This window comes from Fundulus heteroclitus, chromosome 17, assembly GCF_011125445.2.
Source record: "Fundulus heteroclitus isolate FHET01 chromosome 17, MU-UCD_Fhet_4.1, whole genome shotgun sequence".
Lineage (NCBI taxonomy): Eukaryota > Metazoa > Chordata > Actinopteri > Cyprinodontiformes > Fundulidae > Fundulus > Fundulus heteroclitus.
The window spans coordinates 23798918-23820688 of NC_046377.1; the positions used below are offsets into that span (position 1 = coordinate 23798918).

At 42.8% G+C, this 21771-nt stretch overlaps 1 protein-coding gene across 5 annotated transcripts in view; it reads right to left on the reverse strand.

Moving 5' to 3' along the window:
• Window positions 1-3604: 3604 nt before the first annotated feature.
• The window catches only part of sfmbt2 (Scm like with four mbt domains 2), a 45913-nt gene continuing 27746 nt past the window's right edge, over window positions 3605-21771 (reverse strand). For all 5 annotated transcript variants that reach the window (XM_021324133.2, XM_012877701.3, XM_021324132.2 and 2 more), the window contains 16 exons: window positions 20595-20683; window positions 19390-19639; window positions 18956-19053; window positions 17495-17596; window positions 16139-16369; window positions 14604-14730; window positions 14403-14516; window positions 14271-14313; window positions 12549-12616; window positions 9188-9327; window positions 8940-9049; window positions 7444-7619; window positions 7186-7355; window positions 6828-7112; window positions 6609-6734; window positions 3605-4943 (listed from right to left, as the gene is read on the reverse strand). In XM_021324133.2, coding sequence (XP_021179808.2) covers window positions 4803-4943; window positions 6609-6734; window positions 6828-7112; window positions 7186-7355; window positions 7444-7619; window positions 8940-9049; window positions 9188-9327; window positions 12549-12616; window positions 14271-14313; window positions 14403-14516; window positions 14604-14730; window positions 16139-16369; window positions 17495-17596; window positions 18956-19053; window positions 19390-19639; window positions 20595-20683 — 2270 coding nt within the window. In that variant the 3' untranslated portion in view covers window positions 3605-4802. The remainder of the gene's footprint in view (window positions 4944-6608; window positions 6735-6827; window positions 7113-7185; window positions 7356-7443; window positions 7620-8939; window positions 9050-9187; window positions 9328-12548; window positions 12617-14270; window positions 14314-14402; window positions 14517-14603; window positions 14731-16138; window positions 16370-17494; window positions 17597-18955; window positions 19054-19389; window positions 19640-20594; window positions 20684-21771) is intronic.

Below are 21771 nucleotides of genomic sequence, written 5' to 3' on the forward strand. Positions count from 1 at the left end.
TCTGGCTCCATCCCGATAACACCAAGATTTTTAACTTTATTACCAGAGGCCAAGTTAATGCCATCCAGATTAAGTGATTGATTAAGAACTTTATTTTTTGAGGACTCTGGTCCAAAGATTACAACTTCGGTCTTGTCAGAATTTAAGTGCAGGAACTTTAAAGTCATCCAGCTTTTGATGTCATCAAGACATGACTGCAGTTGAAGTAACTGATTGGATTAATCAGGATTTATGGATAAATATAGCTGAGTATCATCAGCATAACAGTGGAAATTAATCCCATGCTGTCTGATAATTTTGCCTATCGGAAGCATATATATAGTAAAGAAAATTGTTCCAAGGACTGAACCCTGTGGTACTCCACAAGTGACCCTAGAGTTTGAGGAGGATTTATTATTAACATGAACAAACTGGAATCTGTCCGACAGATCAGATTTAAACCAGCCTAATGCTTTCCCCTTAATCCATACAGTATGTTCAAGTCTTTGTAGGAGAATATTGTGATCAACTGTATCAAACGCAGCACTGAGATCTAACAGGACAAGTATAGACACAAGTCCATTATCTGAGGCCATGAGAATATCATTAGTGACCTTCACCAGAGCTGTTTCAGTGCTATGATGAGCTCTGAAGCCTGACTGAAACTCCTCAAGTAGGTCATTACTTTGTAAATGTTCACATAGTTGATTAGCAACTACTTTCTCAAGAATTTTAGATAAGAAAAGAAGATTAGATATAGGTCTGTAATTTACTAACTCATCTTGATCAAGAGAAGGTTTCTTAAGTAAAGGTTTAATAACAGCTACTTTAAAAGCCTGTGGTACATATCCATTTACTAAGGATAGATTAATCATGTCTAAAATAGTGCCACTGATCAGAGGGAATACCTCCTTAAACAACTTGGTTGGGATTGGGTCTAACATACAGGTAGAAGATTTAGATGAAGCTAAAATTTTAGATAGCTCAGAAATCTCTACTGCTTTTAAACAGTTCAGACACTGCGCAGGTTCTAAGGATTCCTCCACTGCTGCCTCACTTACTGAGGACGAGGTAATCATGTTTGGGAGGATGCCAATTATTTTATTTTAAACGGAATCAATTTTATTTATGAAGAATCCCATAAAATCATTACTGCTAAGAGCTAAGGGAATGGATCAACGGAGCTGTGGGTCTGAGTAAGTTTGGCAACTGTACTGAAGAGAAATCTAGGATCTTAGAAGTTTATATAAAACTCCAACCTTGGATCTGGGTCTTGTTGGTAGTCGTCTCCTATCTGGGCTGTGGACCAGCACCTCTAGCTGGACCTGTCAAGGTTCAGAGCTCTCGCCGTCTTTTTGCCTCTCTGCTGTGAGGAACCACAGGAGGAAAGGAGGATGAGAGGTTTCCAGGCACCAGGGAGGAGCTGCAGCGTATTTCTACGCCTCGATCCACAGATTCAGAGTTAAAAGACGCATCTGTCAATCCCGGCTGTTGGTAACTTTTGCTGGTTGATGTCACAGCAGGTGGAAACTGGGAAAGTATTCCCCCCCACATGGCTTTGCATCCATTTAGTTCCATTCCAACCTTAAGTTTCCATGATTTTGAATCTTATTGTATGGGACGAATGGACTGAAAATATTCAAAGTTGATGAAGAGAAATGAGAAAAATATACATAAAAATAGAAAAATTAAAAAACTAAAACAACTGGCATCTGCAGGTGTATCAATCCAATTTCCCTGCCTGGGAGCTGGAGCTAAAATCCCCTCATGAGGAGGACTAAAAAGGAGGAGAGCTGCGTTGCAGAAGAAAAAGGACAAGAAGATCCTAGCTGAGGCCCGGCTCAGTGATTTATGGAGGTGAATTAGAAAACATTAGAAAGGTCACCTGACCTTCTCTGCTGGGACAAAAACAAGGATTTTAACCACTGTACCAGAGAAGCTTCTGTTCCAAAACAGTCCAGACCTGGTTCTGCACAGCAAGGACAAAGCTGAGACTGGAAATTAAAACAGAAAACTAACTCTCGCCCTGCTGAGTTCTCCTACGGCTCTCCAATCTGCATTGTTTGTTGTTATTTCAGCTTTTGACTTTTTGTTCTCTGTACTTTTTCTCTTCATAGAAGGTACACCTGGTCTGGTGTTCTGTTAGCTGTGACATCATCAGGGGAGGCAGATCATCCACTATTACCATCTAACATAGAAAGTACTCCTGGGTCAATGTGAGCTTCTGAGCTTTCTGTGTCTCTGCTCTGTCTTCTCTAACATAGAAAGTACTCCTGGGTCAATGTGAGCTTCTGAGCTTTCTGTGTCTCTGCTCTGTCTTCTCTAAGCCCCAGTGGGTGGAGGCAGATGAGCGTTCACACTGAGCCTGGTTCTGGTTCTGCTGGAGGTTCTCCTCCCTGTTAAAGGGGAGTTTTCCTCTCCACTGTCGCTTCATGCATGCTCAGTATGAGGGATTGCTGCAAAGCCATCAACAATGCAGACGACTGTCCACTGTGGCTCTACGCTCTTTCAGGAGGAGTGAATGCTGCTTGGAGAGACTTGATGCAACCTGCTGGGTTTCCTTAGAGAGGAAACTTTCTCACCAACCTGGAGGATCTGATGGAGTCTGACTTTGGAAAAAGAATTGAGATGATATGTTTCATGAATTGGTGCTATTTAAATAACATTTAACTGAATTCATCTTTTCTGCCCAGTGACGCTCTGGTCAGGATCTGGGAGGAAGAAGTTCTGCATGCGCGTATAGCCTAATGCTGCGTTCCAGTATCCCTCCAATGGACAGCAGGAAAAAACACGGACGCACTGTTAAAACAGTAACGCTGTTCTAGGCGGTATTTTGTGCAAATAAACGGAGATGAAACATCCCGTCTGATGAACACTGAAAGGCAGCTCCTGCACAACTGACTAAATGTTACAGAGAGCTGCTGCAGACAGTCATATTATGAGGTTTTACCCAATGCTGCATCATGAATGCAGAGTTTCTGACTCGTTATACTGACTTTAGGAACTTTTCCAGTTAAATGTTCCAACCAGGAGGTGGTGAATCCCGACTAGAGGACAAATGGAACTCACTATAGGAACCTGGATATGAAGCTAAAAACAGGTAGCTTTTTATAGTCTCGTACTTCCTCTGTGTTCTGGTTCCCCCAGTAACCATCTGAGGGCGGTCGTCTGTCAGCCAATCAGTGCAGCTCTTATTCAGAGGTCTTTGGAGCCTTTGGCTGTCAGTTTCTGGAGCATCTACACAGAATATAAAACTTTATATTCACACTCTGTGTATATTAATGTTTTATTATTTGCAGTTTATTAATCAGCAGTGAAGACTTTGTAGATTATGTATTACTTAAAGCCGTTTTTATTTAGCTGTAAAGACTGAAGTAGTTCAGAAGTTGTTGTTTTTTTTAAATTTAGCTACATAAAGAAATGTGGTTCCTCTTTAAGCCGTTTCTTTTGTGTTAACCACAACGACTTCCTTCATGTCACCAGGCATGGAGGAGCTTCTGTTAACCCGTTAAATGTCTCCACTGAGCGACGCAGCATCGCCAGGGTTAGATCAGCAGCTAAACAAGCTGTGGCACATTTCAAGATATCAGATTACCAATCAAAAGCTGACGGGAATCTTTTTTTATTTCAGAAACTTTAAAACTTCTTTGTACAAATCAATGCACTTTGATATATGATCACATGGTTCTGGAAGAACTGCTAAAAAAAAAAAAAGAAGCAAAGACCGACACCAAAATGGCCGTCTCTTGGTTTGCAGATGACTTGGCAGCAGGGTTCAGATGTGTTCAGACGGCTGGAGGTGGTTCCCCCTTCCAGTCTTAGAACCCGTCCTGTTCCCCGTCTGCATTATTGATCTGCAATCTTTATGTAGATTATCCAGCATCTGGATTCCTGCAGTCTGCCTTGGACGCAGCGCAGATCCGTCTGCAGCGATTTAATCTGGTTTTAAATGCCGACATCCAAAAGAATTCACTTGTTTCCTCTGAATACATCCTTAATTAAAACAGTCAGAGTCTCCAGCTAATCACCAGCTGCACGTACCTGAGATAATTATTGATGTGGAACATTTATTTAAAGTTGATTTTAAACATTTAATCTCCAAAGATGCAGCCTGTTTAAGTCCCGTTTGCTGCTTTCAGTCCATTCTTAGCCCGGTCCCCCCAGTGAAAGACGTATAGGTGTCAATCTGTCTCTGGAGAAATAAAGGTTTAATGAAAATGTCTGAACAGAAAATCTGCACAAAAAGTGTTTTTTTATGCATGTCTACATAAAAAGCTGATAAAAAGGCATCAAATCATCATCAAAGGGTAAAAAAATGTATACAAATCCATATAAATCTATTTTATCAAAAATATCTGCAACACAATTGCATAGATGGACACAAAATAGACTGTTTGTCTTTTTTTTGCATACGTGTAACAACAAGGAGAGGGGTGTGTACGTCAAAGGTTCCTGTTTTTGTTCCAGATAAATCTTCTCTGCTACCAAATCTTCCTTAAATATCAGGATGGCAATAAATATCACAAAATATATTACTTCTTGCTTTGTTAAATATTTTTGGATTATATGTTTAGGGAACCAATCGGGTGAGAGGAACAATATCATCTGGGATGTCCCTCTGCTCCAAATACCAGTGAAATTAAACATTTCTTCACAGATCAGCGAAGCACACGGACCATCAGCAGGGAGAACAGAAATTAATCCTTCCAAATATTGTGCTTTTAAGTCGAGTAGGTAAGACAAAAGCTCCCAGAAGTCTTGTTGTGGTCGGGGAAAACTCGAGCAGGCAGCTAATTGTTGCTCCGGGCCGGATGGCGGTGGACTCAGTCGGCGAACTGTTTGTAAAAGGCAACCTTAACGCGCTCAATCTGGTGACACAGTTTGATGGCGGGCCCGAGCTTCAGGTCCATGCACTCCTGGACGGTGGGCAGGGTGAGCAGCAGCAGCGCCTGACCGTCGATGTCCTGCAAAAGCAGAAGAAAACACGCTGATGGGGGTCTGGTTCACAGCGCCGTGATCAAATCCAGCTTTTCTAGCGCTAACTCAGGTTTAAATCCTGGCTCAAAACATCAATCGCTTCTGACATCTAAAGTGCGATCAAAGCGTTTTTTAGAACCACTTTAGATATTTTAGACTTTGTTTAAAGCAACACCACGTTTTAGCTTAATTTGAGATTTATTGACTTATTTTTCAGGTCATTATGCAGCACTTGGCGCGTATTGACGCTCCATCTCAAAAACTTGCCTATGTAAGTTGAGCAGGTTGGATTGGTCACTGAATGGGTCATGTGATCTAAATGGTCATGTGACCTAGAGCGCTACTTTACATCAGTCTGAGCTCCCCTTGAGCACAAGAGCTAACCTTACTTGATTCTACTTTTCTCATTCGTGAGTTCATCAGCGACTTTACAAAAAACAAGCCCACAGGGAGCTAAACCAGGAAGTTAGCGGGCTAGCACCCCTAGTGGCTAAAGGTTACACTGCGCTGCTTTAAATTAAAGGAAATACCCCCTAGCGGCTGTCAGTGGTACTGCGCACACATAGTTAATTTAAGTGATTCACATCTACAACCCCTGGCAAAAATTATCGATGGATTAAAAGCAATATGTCTCAAAAACCAAGAATGCACAACAAAACGATTGAAGAACGAATGGGAGGAAACTGGAGTCAACGTCTGTGACCGAACTGTAAGAAACCGCCTAAAGGAAATGGGATTTACATACAGGAATGCTAAAAGTAAGCCATCATTAACACCTAAACAGAAAAAAAACAAGATTACAGTGAGCTGAGGAAAAGCAATGGTGGACTGTGGATGACTGGATGAAAGACATGATACTGGAACTTTTGTTTGGTGCCGTTCCAATGAGACTTATAAAGATGACTGCCTGAAGAGAACATGCTAATTTCCACAGTCATTGATGATATGGAGCTGCATGTCAGGTAAAGGCACTGGGCTCATTACATCTTCAATAAATGCAGAAGTTTACGTTGAGATTCTGGACACTTTTCTTATCCCATCAATTGAAAGGATGTTTGGGGATGATTTTTCCAAGATGATAATGCAGCTTGCCATAGAGCAAAAACTGTGAAAACATTCCTTGAAAAAAAAGACCCATAAGGTCAATGTGATGTCCTGCAAATAGTCCGGATCTTAATCCAGTTGAAAATCTTTGGTGGAAGTTGAAGAAAACGGTCCATGTCGAGACTCCAACCTGCAAAGCTGATCTGGCAACAGCAGTCAGAGAAAGTTGGAGCCAGATTGATGAAGAGTACTTTGTCACTCGTGCCTCAGAGACTGTAAGCTGTTATAAAATACTAGTGATGTGTTGGAGCGTTCTTTTCATGATTCCATAATTTTTTTCCTCAGAATTGAGTGATTTCATATTATTTTTCCCTCTGCTTGGTCTAAAAAAGTAACCATTACTGACTACTACATTTTTTTCTTGATTTCTTTTAGTGTTTCTTAATGCCAGACAGTTGCCATTTGAAATGACTTTAGTTTTGTGTGATGTTTGTGATCTGTTTTTTTTCTACAAAAATTAAAAAGCTGAATGAACATCCTACACGGCCGGTGATTCCATAATTCTTTGCCAGGGGTTCTACCAGCAGACGGTTTCTGCGTGTCTGTACCTGCTCCCTGAAGACTTTGGCCAGCGATGCGCAGTCGGTGGAGTTAATGAACTGGACAACTTCGTCTACGGTCCACTCCAGCGGGTTCCGGTCCAGAACCAGCTGGCCGCCGCTGTCCTCCTCGACCTGAAAACACGTTAGAACAAGCCGCTGACTGCTGGGTCGCTCACACTGGACCAGCAGAAGGTGGGCCTCTGCCTTCTGGCCTCTCCGTCTCACCTTAACGTCCGGTCCTTTCTGCGGCTGGTACCTGCTGCTGTTCTGGTTGTAGGCGGACAGCGAGCGGGTCGACCGCCTGCGGCTCCCCGGAGTCTCCTGGACGGCCGGGAAGCCGACGCTGAAGGCCCTGCGAAGCGTGACGGCTCGGCGAGGACGGCGGCGGCCGCTGCTGCTCGTCACCTCCGCCGACGAGGCGTCTGTGTGGTCGTCACGGGGCTCCGAGCTGGTGCCTTCGCTGCCGGACTGCAGCGCCAGGTCTTCGTCGTCCTCTGCCTCGTCGCTGTCCTGAAGGAGAGAGGACACGTGTCAGAGGGTCGCTGCGGGACGCAGGGTCCTGCGGGACGCCAGCAGTACTGACCCGAGGAGAGCCTGCAGGAGTGTAGTCCACGTTGGACGAGCGTCGTTTCTTCTGCACAAAGATGGCCTTCCTCTTCCTCCTGCGGCGTGGCGGCTTGGCCATCTCTGCGCCGGCTGCCTCGTCTCCGCCCGCCGCTCTGGGAAGCTTCCTCTTCTTCCCGTAGTAACAAGCTGCGGCAGACGTTGGGAAGAGAATGACGCGCTGCAGACAGTTCTGTCCACGGCTGTGGTTCTGGGAGGGACGGTCGGGGACACTCACTGTATTTGGTCTTAGTTTGGACCGAGCAGTTCTCGGGGCACTTGTCGGTAACGAGGGCGGGGCCAAAGAGGTTGGGGCAGCACTGCAGCTTCGTGCACACCTTACGGCAGAAATCTGGGATCTGCTCAGCCAGGCGCACGATCCGGACGGTGGAGCGGTACGATTTCCCTTTGTATCTGAGGAGAAATGAAGGAATGTGTGAAGAAACCGATCCATGGAGGAAAAAAGATCATCAGCAGCTCAGGATATCAGCAGACTTTTAGTTTTAAGAACCTGGTGGGGACAATCCTGCATTAACCAGCCGGTTTGGGTTAAAGAAGCTTCTCCAACAGAGTGATTACCAATAGATGATGAAAAGCTCATCTTATCATATAATTTTATTATTTTACAACTAGAAGAAAAGTATATCATATAATTATATTGTCTTATAATTATAAATTGTAGGAGAAACAGCAAAGAAACACAAAGCATGAGGATAAAAAGAGGAGTTGGCAAAACGTTAAAGACAGAACTGATGGATGTTTATGATTAAATGGGGAAAAAAATGGGAAACAGACAGAAATGCTTTCTAGAAATAAACTTAATTTGAGTTTTCAGACCCAGATTAAGGAACTGAACAGAACTAAAGTTGCAGGTTTTACCACTTGTACTGGGATTAACGGGTCCCGGTACTTGCTGGTCGTCTGCTGTCCTTCAGTCAGGCTGTTAGACGTTTCCAGTCTGAACGTCTATAACCGAAATCGTGTAAAGCTGAAGCCAGATTGTTCTTACTCTGCTCAAAAGGAAGCTAGTTTTACTGTTTATAAGGAAACATGTTGAGTCCCTCTTTGGGGAACTACGCTACGTCACCAGGTTTGAATCCCGGTGGCGTCAGGTACGACATCCGGTGTATAAAGTCTGCCAAGTCTGGGTTGTCATACAGCCAGAGAGGTTAGAATGGCCTAGTCAAAGTCCAGACCTGAATACAACTGAGACTTTAAAGCAGATGCTCAGAAATGATGATCTTTCTCCAATTTATTTAGCAATTCTAGTAAATTATTATTTTCCCTCTGAACTGTACTTTGAGTTTTTTTGGGTAATTTAATTTAAGTATTCATATTTTTACATTTTTCTGTCCCTGTTTCGTCGCTTTTTTAATATTTTGCAACCACTTATCTGCAGGAAACAATAATAAACGATATTTCCAGTTAAGGCGACCCTTCATGTCAGGGTTTCAGCCCGTAGACGAGGAGCTGAGCTGCTGCTCATGCTGCACCGTCCGTTCATCACGGTCTGCAGTAAAATGTCATTTAACGCAAACACGGCTGCATGGATGTGATGGTTGTGCTCTGCAGGACGCTGCAGCTGACCGACGCTCTGAAAGCGTCCAGCAGGCCACCGCAGAGTAATTCAGGCTGCAGGGAGAGGACCGAGTCTCACTGGAGCAATAAATCCCACCGCTGGAAACCAGAAGCCAGAAATTATGCTCTGCTGCGTTTTAGAGCTCATTCTCCTACTTGGCTTTGAGGGTCTCCTCCTGGCATTCCCAGCTCTGGTCCTCCAGCTCCTGCAGCTCCTTCAGGACTCGTCCCGGCTTGTAGGCGGCGTTGATCAGCATGCTCAGCAGCTGGAGGCAAAACCAAAAACTCAACATAAAAACAGCTCAGAATAAAAACAAAGAGGGGGACAGAACTGTGGACAAATGGGCAGCAGCATTAAACCAACTCCAGCACCACCTTCCTTCCCTCCGGTCTGCCGAGCTCACCTCCTTCAGGACCAGCGTACATTTGCCGGGCCCCACGGCCTGCGGCAGCTCTGCGATGCGTCCCTTGTTGAGGTAGGGCCCTGAGAAACAGCGCTGGTTCACGTAAATCTTGGAGCAGCAGTAGCGGCCGTTGGCTGAGCCTGGAGAGGAGGGAACAAACAAATCCTACATTTTACCCTCATTTCCAACACATTATTTTAAGTATTAAAGCAAAAAAATGTCTCCAACATGTCCGTGCTGCGTGTTTAACGTGATGCTTGGGTTCCTGCACAGTGCAAAAAGGGAACTAAAAGTAAGCAAATTTCCCTTAAAATTTGTATATTTTCCTTGATTTGAGCAGCTAAATAAGACTATTTCAATCAATCAAATTTTATTATTAATTACAATTTGCATTGCAATCGAAAAATCAGTGCCAATGGAGTGAGAATTTCTACCCATGAAATAAGATAATTAGACATCCTGCAATTGAAATAAGATGAGGGAGATGAATTGTTCCTATTTTAAGTACAAAAATGTTATTCAATTGGCAAATACTCTGGTTTACCGGCTCAAATCAATGAAAAATACACTAATTTCAAGAGGATTTTACCTACTTTTAATTCCCTTTTTGCAGTGCAGAGTCGTTGCTATTTCCTGCAGGCTGGAGAACCCATCAGTCCAAACTCTGAGGATGTTTTCAGCATTCGGATCGTTTTCTTTTTACCACCTTTCCAGATCTCAGGCCGACAGGCTTCCTCCTCTCTCCTCATGCCAACTTTCACTTTCTACCAGACTTAAATTTCCACAGACCGCGGCTCTTTATTATTATTATTATTATTATTATTATTATTATTATTATTATTATTATTATTATTATTATTATTATTATTGAGTATAAAAGCTTAAGTTTATCATGAATTCCTGGCAGATATTTATGTAGTGGTCAGAGTTTAAATATGACACCTGGAAAAAACGGACAATGCATGGATGGGTAGATGATCTATAACCGGTTCTCTAGCTCTCTCACTGGGAACCAATCAGATTCTCTCACCACCATCAGAACTGAGGAGCAGCTTCCTGGTCCCACAAACCCAACATCCCCTCTACCTCACTTCCCTGACCCACACTCGCCCTGCAGAACCGGGCCGTCTCAGGCCTTCATGGCTGCCGGCGCCACCGATTCACCACATCAATCATTTATTTTTCTAGTTTGTTTGAGGAAGTGTGGTTCTTTATTCCCGGCCTGCAGAACCGAAGCTTTACAGACGGGGAAACATGTGCAGGATTTTTTTCTGCTGCAGAGATTTCAGTCAGTGTGTTCAGGACGAAGGTGGAACAGATGAACTTTAAACTGGGCCAACAGTGCATGCTATTATTAAAAGCACCCCCCCCCCCCCCAAGGACGTACTGGGGGCTGTCCCACTGTCGGTGCTGCACCCCCCACCCGCCTGCTGCCAGCACCTGGACCTCCACCGGCCTGGAGGAATGGTAATTAGGTAAGCTGATGAATATGCATGAAGCGCGGGTGGAGAGGGGAGGTGGGGGTGTTTGGAAAGGAGGCCAGGGGTCTGCTGGAAACAAGCAGCACCCCCCCCCCCCTCCGCGCTGCTCGCAGCGACGCAGGAGGATGTGGGATTTTGGTTGATTCTAGTTTTCTCTGCTCGCCTGTTGTGGTCATCCTGCCTGGTTTTTCCCTGCATCGATCTAAATTCACGACTTCAGTGGAAACAAACGGCTTTTATTTTTAGCATCCAGGCCCACGTGGAGGTAAAAATGACAGAAGATCTCATCCATCGCCTACGTTGCCAACACAGTAAACTTCAGATACGTCTCATTTAAAACAGATGAACCTACAAACACGTTTTAACATCCATCTGAGCATCTAGGGACCTGGCAGGTCCTGCAGTATTTTGTCTTTGCAGCAGAATAACTTGGATTTCTCTAAACTCAGACGCATTATTCTGCCCTGAGATTTATCCGTGATGAGTAAATGCCAATAAATATAGATCAGTTTGGCTGCAGAGACACTCACACTTGATTTGTTGGTCGTTTATTAGAAGCAGGTGCTAACAACCAGACTACTTCCTGGTCTCTTTGAATGCAATATGATTGGTTGAAAAGAATTCAGGTCAAACTGATAATTAGTTTGATTAAAGGTGAAATATCTGGGACAGATTTAATTTAAAAACAGCTCTAATCTACACTACATCTAATTAAAACCCTGTTTAAATTCTGTTATGTTTTCTATATCTCTATGGAGTTATTTTCTTTTTGCACATGAAGCTAACCTACTAGATACAGGTAACCCTAGAAAGCCAAACAGCTGCACAGTGTTCATCTGTAATAACCTTCTGTGCAACAATATGCAAGAAAAATGCCCAAAATGCATTAATACTGGAGAACAAGAAGAAAATCTGGTAGCAGCCATGAGGATAGCTGCAAGATGTCGGTTCGGTTCTTTACACGCAGTCCAAGCGTGACTTTTTTTCTAACAATCTTTGGATTAAATGTGTAAAAGGTTTACTTTAAAAAAGCTTTTCCTTTCCAAACTGCGTCTATTCAGATAGGCGGGGTTTTACGAAGGTACAGCATTAAGTTTTAAACAAAAACTGTAGTTTTTATAGTTGTAGCCACTGAAAGGACAGCCTGATTGCAGCTTTCTCTCTTATCATATCTTCCAACATGTTTTCTGTTTCTAAAACTTAACTGTTTTAAACGTTGTTGTGGTTCAGAATTGTCTCAAATCAGAACCTCAGAGAGAAACGCAGAAGAATCTCTTTACAGGTGAGACACAGGAAACTTTTGCTTATAGTTTTTTTTAGTTTTTGTGAACTTTTTGGTCGGTAGTGAGGAACTTTGTGGAGCTCTTCAGGGTTCAGTTAGAGGCTCACGGTGGGAACTGAAGACTCAGAGCTTCGACCACCAGGTCTTTCTGCAGACCTCTGGAGGAATCTGTCGGTCAGTTCCTCTTTCTGCCACCAGGCGGCGCATCCCCTGTTCTAACTCCAAATGGTGAAATATTCTTCCATCAAGGCCTTGACCAACTTTCTGTTTCCTGCTTTTTGTTGTCAGGAGCTACCAGAGGTACAGTACTTATTACTGCATGAGTCTTTTTCTGGATTAGCATTTTCTGCACCGACGGCACATGAGCTGGAGGTCCAGAAACAGAACGACAGCTAAACAAAGATGAAGCTATGAAGAGCGTTTTCAGTCAATTAATAAAACGTTAAGCTTTGTGGCTTCATTTTCTGAGGCAGGCATCTAAAACTAATGACGGTCACCAACTCATAACCTGCCGCTGTGGAAGACAACCTGAAGAGGGAGCTTCCCTTTCTCTGTATTCAAAGCAGCTGATTAACATTAATCACTGGCTTCTGATTACCTGGATCCATGGTGATGGGCTGGCAGTGCTTCACAGGAGCCGCCACGGCCGGCTGCGACGGAGCCAACCTGCAGGAGAGACGCCGTCAGTCCCGTCAGAATAATCAGAGAAATTATTCAAGCGATTTAATTAGCAAGGAAACACGAAGGAGAAGCAGAGGACCGAGTTAAAGAGCCAAAAGGGCCACAATTCAAATCAGAAATAAGTTATTTTTACCCCAAAAATGAAAAAAAAAAAAAAAAAACATAATTTAAGTAAAACTTACATAAATCTGTAAATTTATAATTATTTAATGACCTTAATAACTTGTTACATTTTGTGTTGTATTATAGAGGGATGTCTAACTTTTAACAGTTTATTTTATTTCATAATTCATCAATTATTTTATCGTAAAGTCAGTGGGTGTGGCTTACACTGCTTCACCCCCGGTGATTGGTCTGTTGTGCTGCTGTGGATGTTAACCAATCAGATGTGAGAATCAATTAAAACGTGTAAATAGATTTTTTTGTTCTTTTTATATATCTCTCAGCAGGTTTAGAAGCAGACTCCAAGGATGTTATCTTGTTCTCTCCTTTTCCTCGACTCTATTCACATTTTCTGTCTTCTAACATTTTGTTTCATATTTTTTTCTTCCTTTTCTTTCACTTTTGACTTTGTTTCTGTGTCCACTGAACTTGAAATAATCCTAAAATAATATCTAATAAAGTTTTTTGCATATAAATCAAACGGATTAATACAGCGAAAGCAGTGAGGCTCCACTTGTGAAAGTAAATCTGTTGGGCTCTATTTAACATTAATGCTACACAGCCAGACAGGACATGTAAGATTTTTTAAATAAAATAGAAACACAGATAATAGATATGGGAAAACTTGGAGAAAAAAAGTTAATAGTTTTAAAATTAAATTGGGTTTAAGATGAAACATTTTCATCTTGTTTTTAATTGTGTAATTAATAAATTGTTGACACATTCAGATAATTATAGACACTGTTAGGCATAAAATTATTCACACCCCTGACAGATTTAGACTCAAAGCAACGTTTAAATTTGACAGACATGTTTGCGCTGACTGGAAGAAATATTAAGGTTCTGGATCAGCCAGAAGATCAGGGTTATGGTACGGAGGCCTTCCAGCAAAGATAAACCATCTAAATACCAGAGGAGGCCTGGAGGAGCTGCTCAGCTGCTAGAGGAAGGACTTTCTCCATCAATTATTAACACAGGATTGTTTTTCTATTAAATTATAAATGGAATAAAATCCCTGGCATGTTATATTTTTTTTTGGGGGGGGGGGGGGGGGGGGAGAGATTGTCGGCAGCATTTCCCATCAGATACAAACTTCATTACATAAAACTAACCTGAGATCTAAATCTGACAGCAGTCCGAACATTTTAACTGTTTATGTGTAATTAATCAAATGCATTTGTTAATTGTATTGAAATACTCACACATCCAAGGCGTTAAACTAGTTATTTATTCCCTAGATTGAGGACTCTCAGTCCAGCTGATGCTAGTTTGACCAGTTTACGGTTTTTTTTTTTTTGATTGTTGCGTAATTCTAATAAAACTGCAGGGATAAAAATGAACCCTTCCAGGTCAAAGTTTTCTAAACGATCTGAGTTTTGCTCTCAGGGAAATCCATTATTTCTCGGCTGGTTTTCCTCCGATCTGAAAGCAGAAGGAAGCATTTAGCGCTTTAGAGAAAAACGGCGATGCTTCTCACTGTTTCTCCGGCTGGACGACGGCGATCTTCTTCTGCTTCTGGCCTGCGGGACGACAGAAGCAGGAGAGGTGGGTCAGTGGAGGCGGCTGCCGTGCTCGGCTGTGTTTGCTGTGTTTGTGTCGGCGTACGTACGGACGGGCTTGACTGGAGGGGTCAGAGGGTAAGCGTTGGCCTCACACCAGCCCACAGGGAAGATGTCCATGGACTCCACGTCCACAATGCACTCGGACAGCGGCTTCGGCACGCCTGGAGACAGGTGGACAACTGTCAGACATGCGCGGCTCTTTCATTTTAATGCAGCTTCAGCGTGAAACGCGGCGCGGCGGTGAGCACCTTCCAGCCGCAGCCACAGCAGGCGTCCCCGAGCCTGAGCGATCTGAGCCACGCACACCTCCTCTGGCCGCCGGGGGTTCACCGCCTCCAGCCACATGTCCTTGGAGAACCCTCGAGTCTGCCAAGTCTGAGGGAACGACACACACACACATCATCAGAGACATCATCTTAAATCTTTGTGCCACGTTTCTCTGTGTCAGGAATCAGAATTTTTATTCCTTACATTTAACAGCAGGAAACCGTCAGCTTGGGAAATAATCGACTACTATAAAACTAAACGTAAAACCTCACAGGAAGGCTGATAAAGTTTTATGGACAATCAAAATGTCACGTCAATAAAAAGTATGCAAACACACTACAGCGGCTCGACACACAGAGGCATATACGTGTGTTTATCTCTGCAGGTTTCAGTGATTCTGCTTTAATCTCTCAGAAAATTAGAATATTGCATCCGGCCGTTAAAAGAAAATTGTTCAATCTAGAAATATTATGTCCATGTGTTGTCCTACAGAAACAGGACAGCTGTGTGACAGACACACAAGGAGAAGCAGTTGTTGTATCCGGTGCTGTATCCAAGCATAATCAGTGGTAAGTTGAGTGGAAGGAAAAAAAATGGCACGAGCAGGAAGGATGGCTGCTGTCTGGAGAGGATTGTGAGACAAAGCCCACAGAACACTGAAAAAATGGAACTAAAAGTAAGTAAAAATTTCTTGAAATTAGTGTATTTTTCCTTGATTTGAGGAGCTAAATAAGACTATTTGCCAATGGAATGAGTATTTTTACACCTAAAATAAGATAATTAGATTTACTGCACTTAAAATAAGATGATGGAGATGAATTGTTCCTATTTTAAGTGCAAAAATCTCATTCTATTGGCAAATAGTCTTATTTACCTGCTCAAAATAAGGAAAAATACACTGATTTCAAGAAAATTTCATTTACTTTTAGTTCCCGTTTTGCAGTGTACAGCTTGCTTGAGACTGACGGGATGTGGACTGTCAAGTTTAAAGTCAGAGCAGCTGTCCACCAGGACATTTTAGAACATGTCCCGTTTCTCTCTGCTGACAAGCCTCGTGGAGATAAGCAGGACTTGCAAGATTAGAGACAGCAGAACGATGCAGACGCGCCGAACGCTGCTATCAAAGCAAACTGGGCTTCCTGAGCAGAACCGCAGGCTGGTCTCCTCCATGCCGCGCCGCATTCATGCAGGAATTCATGCAAAAGGAGCCCAGACCCGGTTCTGCGTGCAGATTTTGAACAGAACCTGGATGAGGGCGTGTGTGTGTGCGACAAACAGCATAACGATGATTTAACAATGGTTAATCGGCTAGGATTGGATGATTAATGGTTAATCCACCGTCAGTAGTCCACCTTATCCATAAATCAATCTTTTAGACCACAATTCAACATTGAATTAACATCTTTTAATCTGGAGCTCTTTAATATCAGCTCTTTCTTTCAGTCAAAGGCCGTCAGGAGGCGTGGAGAACTCTGGACCAGAACCTCTTACAGACGTCACAGGAGCGCATCCTTACATCAGGAAAGCAGGCGTCCGGCGCCGCCTCGGTCCCGGTCTGCTTCAGGTAGTGGGCCCAGTCAAAGTCCTGGCCCTCGTAGCCCCGGGGCCTCTCCAGAACCACGCCGTTCTTCAGACACCACTGGACGGGCAGGATGCCCGGCGAGTTGGCGTGACACACCACGGAGCGGGGTGTGGCGTCGGCAGAGAGGTCGTCCAGCGTCACCTGGAAGTAGATCTCGCTGTAGACCTGGAGAGGAAACAGACATGAGTTCTGGACCCAGAGACCAGGGGAGTTCTGGTTCTGTCAGCGTTAAACGGGTTAAAATCCCTCCTGTCTGCCTGGAGTTTAACATCAGCAGAACCTGCTGATTTTCTTTTAATTAGAAATTAATTCATTAATTAATTTCAACTAATTAAGTTTATGTTAGTTAATATTCACCTGTACATTGTGACTTCTCATGCATTGTCTACATTTCAACTATTTACTTTTAAATCACTGCTGCACCTTATACTGTATTTTAAATCTACGGTAAATTACAAGCTGTATTCTTGCACTAATGCCCTTTGCACAATCAATTCTGCACATACAATGGTTTTAAAAATACTCACCTGTACATTGTGACTTTCTCCTGCATTGTCTACAATTAAATTGTTTACTTTTAAATCACTGCTGCACCTTATACTGTAATTTAATTTTACTGCAATTTCACAAGCTGTATGCAACGAAATTTCGTTCTGTACCTACAAAATGACAAATAAAGTTGTTTAAGTCTAAGTTGTTTTAAAGCTGGACTGAGATTTTCACTTTTTTACTTTTTATCATATTTCTGAAACCTTTCGTTTACCGTAAAATAAATGTGAATTTGTGGGATCTTTTGTGGCAGGCAGAATTTTTTTAGATTTATGATGTCCTGATTAGTCCTAGAGGCGTATTTTCTGTTCAGCCAGAGTGTCTTAAAACAAGTATAAACATATATAAATCCTATTTATGCATTAATAGCTTTCATTTCATGCTATAAAAGCCTTTTGCTGCAGAAAATGAACTTAAAGAGTTGCTATAAAAGTGAGAAATGTTCCTTTACATTTCAGTTCTGGAGGTTGGATGAACCTTGAGATGAAAACAGAGAAACGTCGTCGTCACGCAGATCCACCTGAGATAACATACCAGAGGACTACGCTGGGATTTTCTACTGAAATTAATTCTATGGAAACTAAAAGACGTCAGGAAAAAGGTCTCCTCCCCCTAAAGCATGCCAAGAATCCAGCAGAACAATCGGCGCGGCCGTTGAAGCATGCGTGAGGGAGGAGGAGGCCGCCTGCAGGGATGCATCTCTGCTGCAGATCAGGGAAGTTCTCTGGCACCGCCACTCACCTTGGTGACGGAGACGGGGCAGATCTGCAGCTGCTCCCACGCAGACACCATCTCCAGCTTCATGCCCGTCCTGAACGAGTGCTTGGGCAGGTCCATGTGGTCCTGGCACAGCGAGGAGGAGGTTTAAAGACAAACCGCTTCCACTCTGGATCATTTACACATTTAGGTCATGCATTAATGAAGCAGGTCAAACTAAAACCTCTTTATTGCTTTTCTTTGGAGCAGAACCTCGTTTAGAGCCGCGCATCTTAAACCTCAGACGCTTTGTGAGGACTTCATCCGTGCCACCAGATTAAAGTGGCTGCGCTTTCTGCTCCCTGGGTTTGAGGACGGCACCGTGACGCCACACGATCCAGTTCTTTGTGTTTGCATGTGAATAAATCATGCAGGAGTTTAAGGCAAACTGAGGAGCAGCAGAAGGCTCAGAGAGCAGCAGCTCCTGCTGATGTAAAGGATCGTATGGCAGCGATTCTGCACAGAACTGCTGGAAATCAGACGTTAATTAAACCTGATTCCTCTAATTTATGAGCTCATTGCAGAATAATTCAGCCCGTCTGATGTCCTCTGCTTTATTTTCAGTAATTCATGTTCAAAGGTGTCAAAAGTATCCACATCTATCACTCAAGTAGAAGTTTAGATACTAGGGTTTAAAAAATATTTCTGTAGAAGAAGAAGTAGCAACACAAACTATTTACTCAAGTAAAAGTATAACAGTACCGACTTCAAAACTATTTAAAATGTTAAAGTAAAAGTAATTTAAGTAAAAATGCCACTAAGGACAAAAGCTTAGACCTGCGGCACCACCATGCACCCCAACCATGTTTCTAAAGGCCATTATTACAATAATCGCATAGAATTATGTTAATATTTAAAATAAATAGGATTGGCTGTTTCACCCACATATATAACCATTAATAAACAATTTCGTCCAAAGCAAATATATTAAAGGTCCATTTTGGTGCAATACTGAGCATCAACGTGGGTTTCATGGAGCAGAAAATCTGATGTCTGGCTGCCTTATTGGTGCAGAGACATATTATCAATAACATTTTACTTATTATTGGAATATAAATCAATATAAATGAACATCCAAGCATAGCTACAGGACTTGATGAGGGTAACAGATGTAAGATAATAACTGGACATGAAAATGAGTTCATTACGGTCTGCATGCAGCACACAGTGTTGTTAAAATGAATGATTAATCTAAGCAATAAATTAAATTGTGAAAAAAAAGGTTCTTAAGTTTTTGTTTATTTGCTTTGGACAAACAACTTGGTTCAGTTCTGCCCCCAATAACAATCAAAATCACTTTGTTTGGGTATATATATATATATATATATATATATATATATATATATATATATATATATATATATATATATATATATATATATATATATATATATATATATATAAATAAATAAATAAATAAAGGCAACACTGGTGAGGAGGACTCACCTTGAACACCTCCAGCGGCAGTGGGTTCTTCTGTCCGTCCACCCGAGCGTCCTGCAGAGCCTGCTGCCAATCAGAGTCGCTCCTCAACGGCTTGAGCTCTGATTGGTCAGAACACAGTGATGTCACAGGTTAACTTGTCACGGCCCAATAAAAACATTTCTAGGTGCAGAAATAATCCCAGCATCTCTTTAAGAACTCGGCTGCAAAGCTGCAGACTTCCAGTCCTGCAAAGTTCTCAGTTTACATCCAATAATGACCCTGAACTGAACCTGCGTCTGATTGGACCGGGTCAGAACCTCACCTGAAAAAACAAGCAATACGAACGCCTGCGGTGCTAAATTATTCTTCTAAAACCGCACGTCTCCAGATGAGGTCAATGTTCCCCTCCTAAACAACGAGGATAACCTGCAGGTCCAGACAGATCGGGTTCTGACCTGCTGGTGGTTCTAACGTCAGGCTGTTTTCAAGAGCCCAGCCAAGGGGGCGGAGTCTGACGTCCAGGTAGAAGAGCCAAACGTCCCGGGCCCGGTGCTCCTCGGTGAGGCCGGCATGACGCAGGCGCAGCCTCCCTCCGATGTTCTGGACGACTCTCGCGGGCCAGTACAGGAGCGGGTCGGAAGCGTCCCGGACCTCCAGGACGGAGCCGTCCACGATCAGATCCACCGTGTTCTTCCCCCGCAGCGGCTGAGGAACAGAGACGGAAAGTTTTTAGGAAGTCAGAAATACGACGGGTCCGATCCAGTTCCTGCTGAGAGTCCAGTATCAGAACCTAAGAGAGGAGCTCTTTCCTCTTCTTTACATTATTTTTACAGAGATCTTTGTGTTTGAGCTGAGATCGAACATCAGGATATATATATATATATATATATATATATATATATATATATATATATATATATATATATATATATATAAAAATAATGATCCAATTTATTCTGAGCATAAATTTTTCCCGCTAGAAACTAAAATTCTGATGGAACAACGACTAACATCATATTTCTACAATCCGAATAAAACAGAGAAATTATGTCTGAATGGGTTCTGTTGAAGCCGCTTCCTTTCATAGACTCTGAACAGTTCAATGATCCGTTCATGGATCCCTGAAACAGTTCACTGAACTGGATCCCAACAAAACATTTGGACCGCCATGATTTCAGTAAAAAAGACCAAATCTGAAAGCAGAAAAAGGGACGAAATTCTCCAGCTTCTCAATAAAAAGGATTTTTAACTGCAGTCTGAGTGGTTCTGAATCAGAGCTCTAAAAAGGCCTGATTCAGCTCAGTACCAGTAACCGGGTCAGAACCACAAACACCAGACTTAGCTGTGGTCTTAGTTCATGTGCAGCTTTTATAACTTTTGTTTAAAAAAACAATCCACAGCATTGTCCAAATAATAATAATAATAATAATAATAATAAGCTCCACCTGTTCGCTGACTGAAGCACGCGCTGCTGTTACTATAGACACGGCTCTTTGAATGAATGATTCGGTTACAGAGAATCACGCATGTCGGCTCTGTTGGTTTTCTGCTGCTCTGCTACGCCCACTGGTGAAATGTTTCCACGCAGGAACGTAACGTCCAGCAGCTCTGAGCGATGTGAAGCATATTATGGGATGTTTGAACCTGAAAACACTCTCACCCCTTCCAGCAGGTTGGCTGGCGCCGTCCTGGACCCGGTCAGGTCCTGGATGAGGAACTCTGTCCAGTCGCTGTATTTCTCCTTGATGGCTGCAGGCGAAACACAGACAGAGCAGAAGGTTGTTATAATTAGATAATTAGTTATCAGTAAGATGAGGTTCTGTTTGATTTAAAAGACGTTCCCACACACAGAACCCGTCTCTAACTTTAATCACACAATGAATGCAACAAGCAACCCTGTCAGACTGCTGCAGACCTGTTTTACAACAGCAGGCTGCAGGCTGCACTTTCTAGGTTTATTACACTTTTATTTGGGCTTTGGCAGCTTTTTAAATTCGTTCTCCGTGCAGAACCTCACCGGCTGAGCATAGAACAAAGCTTAAAGGTGAAACCCTGACATCTGGGTTTAGAGAAAACAGCCCGTCGGACCTGAAGAACCTCTGGTCCTGCAGCTACACGCTGGAGCGAGCAGCATGGAAGCATGAAGAGAAAATGCATCTGGATGGTTTTAGCTGGAGAAGGCAGCCATTGATGAAACGACGTGGATGTGCAGAACAGCTGCACGACTGAGCAGGTCCGCGGCAGCTGTCTAAGGAACCGCTTCTCAAATGTCTTCTCAAATTTCACATTTCAACCGTTGACTTCCTCTTGGAGACAAAAAGAGCCCCTCAATCATGTTATTGCCAAATAAAGTTTTCATTTGGATCGGATCACACGTATGGGGTTGAGCTGAAAATGGACCACAGCGAGCAGAACTTTCTCTAAAAGCCGGGGAAGATCTGACGGGATCCAAAACGCAGATTCATCTTTTCCTCAGAGTCAAAATGAAAGTTTGCAGATGTGCACCCAGAGACCAGTTGATCAGGTTTTTACCCAAACGAAAGTTTAACCAAACAGAACTTCAGGTTTAAATGATTTAAACCCCATAATTACTGAAACCTGAGAGCAAACATGTCAGCGCTCCTCTGAAGGGCTTCATACATGGATAATTAAAGCTTGATGGATTAAATCACTTCTCTAATGTAACAGAAAACCTTCAGCTATCAGCAGATTGTTATTTTTCCCCTCAACAAATCATCATTTAAAGCCATTTTTAAACAGAAATTATGATCAAAGAAAGAGGCACGGCCTTTTTGGGAACGGATGGAAAATAAGATCGGCCAGAATCTAAACTGTAG